Source organism: Gracilinanus agilis, chromosome 5 (genome assembly GCF_016433145.1).
Source record: "Gracilinanus agilis isolate LMUSP501 chromosome 5, AgileGrace, whole genome shotgun sequence".
Taxonomy (NCBI): Eukaryota; Metazoa; Chordata; class Mammalia; order Didelphimorphia; family Didelphidae; genus Gracilinanus; species Gracilinanus agilis.
This window is the reverse complement of record NC_058134.1, coordinates 283,946,031-283,950,663: the sequence shown is the minus strand read 5'-3', so window position 1 is coordinate 283,950,663 and position 4,633 is coordinate 283,946,031. Positions and strand designations below refer to the sequence as shown.

Here is a 4,633-nt window from a genome sequence, read left to right as displayed (position 1 = left end):
AACATATTTATGTCCCTCAGGCACTAGCTTCCCAGCCCACCTAGTCCAATCAATACCTAAATATCCCTCTAGGAGTGATCATCCAGCCTCCACTTGAAGCATAAAACTGAAAATACAGAAAACTGACAGAGAAAGATCTTTAGGACTTTCAGAAAAGGAAGCTTGTCCTTCTGCAAGACCAGGCCCATCTCAAAAATCCCCCAAGAATGACACCAAAAAATCTAAAGGTTCACATATGCCCCCCTTCTTTTACAAAGATCAGATACTAACACTAAACATGCAGAGTATAATACATTTTTAGACAAAACTGATAAATTTTTCTTGACTAAATATAGTTATTAAAAATTTTGTTTTTCTAGAATGGGGTAGGTAGAAGAACAGATAAATGTGGGATGTTTTTAAAATATGAAATTTGATTTTAAAAAAAAAGAGACCACAAAGCATCTCTTAACTCACCAAAAAGGAAGTCAAGGAAACCACTGGACCAGTCAAGGACTTCAAAAGTGTTTTGTTAGCTTTCGCTTCAGGGCTCCCATCACCTCCTTGTTTCTTAGAGTATAAATAAAAGGGTTGAACATGGGAGTTACAACTGTGTAGAAAAGGGAGAGGATTTGATCCATGTCCTGATTAGCTTTGCCTCCGAGTCTCACATAGGCAATAGCAGCAGTCCCATAGAAGAGTGTGACAACTATTAGGTGGGAAGAGCAAGTAGAGAAGACTTTTTGGCGCCCCTGAGCAGAAGCTAATCCAAGGATGGTAATGAGGATACGAACATAGGAAAACACAATCAGTGTAAAGGGTGTGACAATAAAGAGCAGAGTGAAAGCAAGATTCCCAAGCTCAGCCCAGAATGTGTCTGCACTGGCCAGCTGCAAAACAGGCAGATTATCACAAAAGAATTGGTGTATAATGTTGGAGCCATGGAAAGGCAAGGTAAAGATGAGTATAGCATTGCTGGTGCCTGCAGTGATGCCCATTACATAGGAAGCACCCATCATACCCACACACACCTGCCTGTTCATCAGTGTGGCATAGTGCAGGGGCCGGCAAATGGCAGCATAACGGTCATAGGCCATGACACTGAGTAGGCAACATTCAGCAATGCCAAAGAGGATGAAGAAATACATCTGGGTGAAACAGCTGGCAACAGAGATGAGAGGATGTGAGGAGAGCAGATCACTCAGCATCCTAGGCACAATAGTGGTAGTGTAGAAAATCTCTAGCATAGAGAGTTGCCTGAGGAAAAAATACATGGGAGTGCTCAGGGCTGAGTCAAGCAGGGTAATGGTGATAATCAGGAAGTTGCCCAGCAGAGTGGTTATGTAGATAAAGAGCACTCCCCAAAACAGGGGGATCTGGTAAGTCCCCAATCCTGAGAACCCCAACAAAATAAATTCAGTCACTGCTGTCCCATTATCATTATCCATGTCCCTAAATCTAGGTCTGGATCAGGACCAATGGAGAATTGTTAATAGACCCAAAAAAGAGAAAGAAATAGATTAAATGCTACAGTAAAAGGTTGCATGAGGACTTCCCCATTGTGGGATTGTGATAAATAAAGAATAGAATATGAGAATTTCCTTTCTGAGAAAACTATTTTTAAAATGGGATTTTTTTAAACTTCTCAAAAGTAAAATGGAATCTAGCATGGAACCATGCTGTAGGTAATAACAATGTGGTCCCTTTCACCTCATGAAGCCCTGGGCTATAAGGTCAAAAATCTTAGCCTTTAAATATTAAAGGAAACTGAAGATGTAGACAGATATAGGCAGACTAGAGAAGTACTGGGTGGTGGGGAGACAGTCATAAAGAGAGAAAAGGAAAGAGAGGGGGAGAGAGAGAGACAAAAGAGAAGGGAAGAGAAGAAAAAAGATTTTTTTAAAAGAGTGAGGAAAGAGCAAAAGAGAAATAGTCTGACACTTTGAGGAAGACAGAGGGAGGCACAGAAGAAAAGGGGAACCATCAGAAGTTCTCCCACCTATGGGTATTTTTCCCAAAGCCCCTATTAGAGATAACAGTCATTAGAAGCCGTTCCCATATGGTCGTCTAACTTACTATCCCTGAGGCAAACTCATCGGGAGCCTGATCCCCAGAGCAGGGCCCAGGAGAAAGGGAGATCAGGCTATAATCTACAGGGAAGAAAGAAGTGAGAAGTTTTTTTTTCCTTAAGGGAGAAGTGAATAGTAACTAAACAGCACCTTCTATTCCCTGAGCTCCCTACAATGTGGGTACAGCAAAACCTGGTCAGGAGACACTCCAGCCTCATCTTTGTCACTCCAACTCCACCAAAAGCATTAGAGAATGCAGGGAGTATCTCAGGCTTGTAGAGAAATGGAGGTGGGGGGGGGGGAAGCAAATACATTCACAGTATTATCTAGTGAGTCTAAGTTGGTACCTTTCTGGGATACTAAGAATATATGGAATCTAAAGATGCCAGTCTGCTGGTCAGGATAGAAATAACTTCATTTTCTCCCCCTCAACTCTCAGACACTTAACATTCTCACAGCCTGAAGCAGCCAGAATTTGATTGGCAAGAAAGCCTTCCTATCTTGATGGGGAGGGATGAAGTCACAACCCCACATTGCTCTTAAGAATGTGGAGCTCAGTAAAAAACTTCAGTCAAGGCGAGCTAGTAGGATACCGAGCAGAAAATGGTATGGCGACTTAGCAGCTGGGCTGAGAATCTAGAGATACTCAGAGGCACCACTCCACCACAGGCTAGAGAACAGGCTAACCGAGAATAAAAGGGGCAGAATCCCAGGAAAAGAGAGAAATGTCACCAGCAGCAGCAGTGGGGCAGAAGGAGAGGAAAGAGGGAGTGGGATTCTTCACACTAGGCAATGGCAGCAGTCCCATAGAACAATGTGACAACTATTAGGTGGGAAGAGCAAGTAGAGAAGCCATTGGCCAAGGAAAGGGAGGAGGAGCAACAGGGTTTGAAAAACAAAGGCAGGAAGCTAAGTCTGTCTCTTTGCTTCTGTATGCATCTTTGGGCTTTTTATCTGATCTGGCCATCTCTGGCAAGCCTGGCCTGAACCAGCTAAATCGAGAATCAGATCTATCCCTAAAATTAAAAAGGCTGAGGTCTCTCTCTACCTCTATCTATTTCTCTCTTTTTACTAATAAATGCTTATAAATCTGGTAATAAGCCTCCAGATTCATTTTTATTTATAACAATATAGTACCTCTTTTTGTTGTGGCAAAGAATTGAAAACGGAGGGGATGTTCATGAATTGGGGAATGGCTAAACAAGTTGTAGTATATGCTTGTTATCATATATTACTGTGTCATAAGAAATGTCAAAAAGATGACATCAGAAAAAACTGGAGGGACTTGGGCAAACTGGTACAAAATGAGCAGGCAGAATCAGGAGAACATTGTAAGGTAACATAAATTCTGTCCAATGATCAACTGTGAATGATTTAACTATAATACATGATGCAGGAAGCCATGACAACCCCAAGAGACTTATAATGAAAAAGACAATCCACCACCATAAAAGGAATTCTAGATTCCTGAATGTAGATCAAAGAATTCCATTTTTCATTTTATTTCCTTCATGAGATTTTTTTTACAAATGTGTCTTTTTTCATATGTCTCTTCTTTCACAACATTATGAATATAGAAATATGTACTACATGATACCATGTATAGATTATATCATATTGCTTGCCGCCTTGGCCTAGAGTGAGGGAAAGGAAGGAGAGAATTAAGATCATAAAATGTCAGAAAATAAATGTTTAAAATTGTTTCTGTTTGCAATTGGGGAAAATACAATAAAAAGGAATATAAATTTGTTGCATTGTCTTTGATACAACTTGTATTTAACGTTTTTGTTTTTCTGAATGTGTTTGTGAGGTTTGGAATGCCCTAATATTTGTTAATTTTTGCAAAGGTATTGTACTTAGCTGAGAAACATGCAATAGTATTTCGATAGTATTTTGAGGTTTGCAAAGCACATTACAAGCATTATTTCATTTAATCCTCATAACAGCCATGTCATGTAAATGCTGTTTTTATTAATCTCAGTTTTACAGACCAGGTCATTGAGATAAGATCCAGTCAGGGAAGGTCTAGGGAAGGTCTCAGATAAGCTGAAACATTAAATGATTTGGTCTGGGCCACACAGTTAATGCCTCAAGTAGGATTTAAATGGAAGTCTTCCCAATTCCAGGTTTAGTACTCTAGCCTCTATGACACCAAATGCCCAGAAGGAGAAATCTTCCTATTCAAATTGAGAAATCAGGATTCTTCATATCTAACTTTTCTAGGATTTTATTCAGATCTTAAATGTTGTTCTTATTTATGTTTTTGTTAGATTGCTCTAGGTATAAAGGGGTACACTGAGATCTCCCACTATTAGTGTTTTACATTTATTTCTCTTTGAAATCATAATTAATAACTCGCATTTTTGTAACCCTTTAAAGTTTAAAAATCCCTTTGCAAATTAATTTACCTATTTAGTACCATACCTATCAAACTACCAAAAAACTTCTTTACTGAATTAGGAAAAACTATAACAAATTTCATTTGGAATAACAAAAGATCAAGAATATCAAGGGAAATAATGAAAAAAATGTGAAGGAAGGGGACTTACCAGTACCAGATATTAAACTATACTATAAAGCAGCAG

The 4,633-nt window shown here is 39.3% G+C and overlaps 1 protein-coding gene across 1 annotated transcript; it reads right to left on the bottom strand.

Annotated features, from left to right (window-relative positions):
* Positions 1 to 497: 497 nt before the first annotated feature.
* On the bottom strand, positions 498 to 1,427 carry LOC123250568 (olfactory receptor 9-like). The gene has a single exon (XM_044679705.1). The coding sequence runs from the start codon at positions 1,425 to 1,427 to the stop codon at positions 498 to 500; it is 930 nt and encodes a 309-aa protein (XP_044535640.1).
* Positions 1,428 to 4,633: the final 3,206 nt, after the last annotated feature.

Excerpts from the sequence above, each read along its gene's own strand:
- LOC123250568 (XM_044679705.1), bottom strand. The coding sequence starts at position 1,427 with ATGGATAATGATAATGGGACAGCAGTGACTGAATTTATTTTGTTGGGG.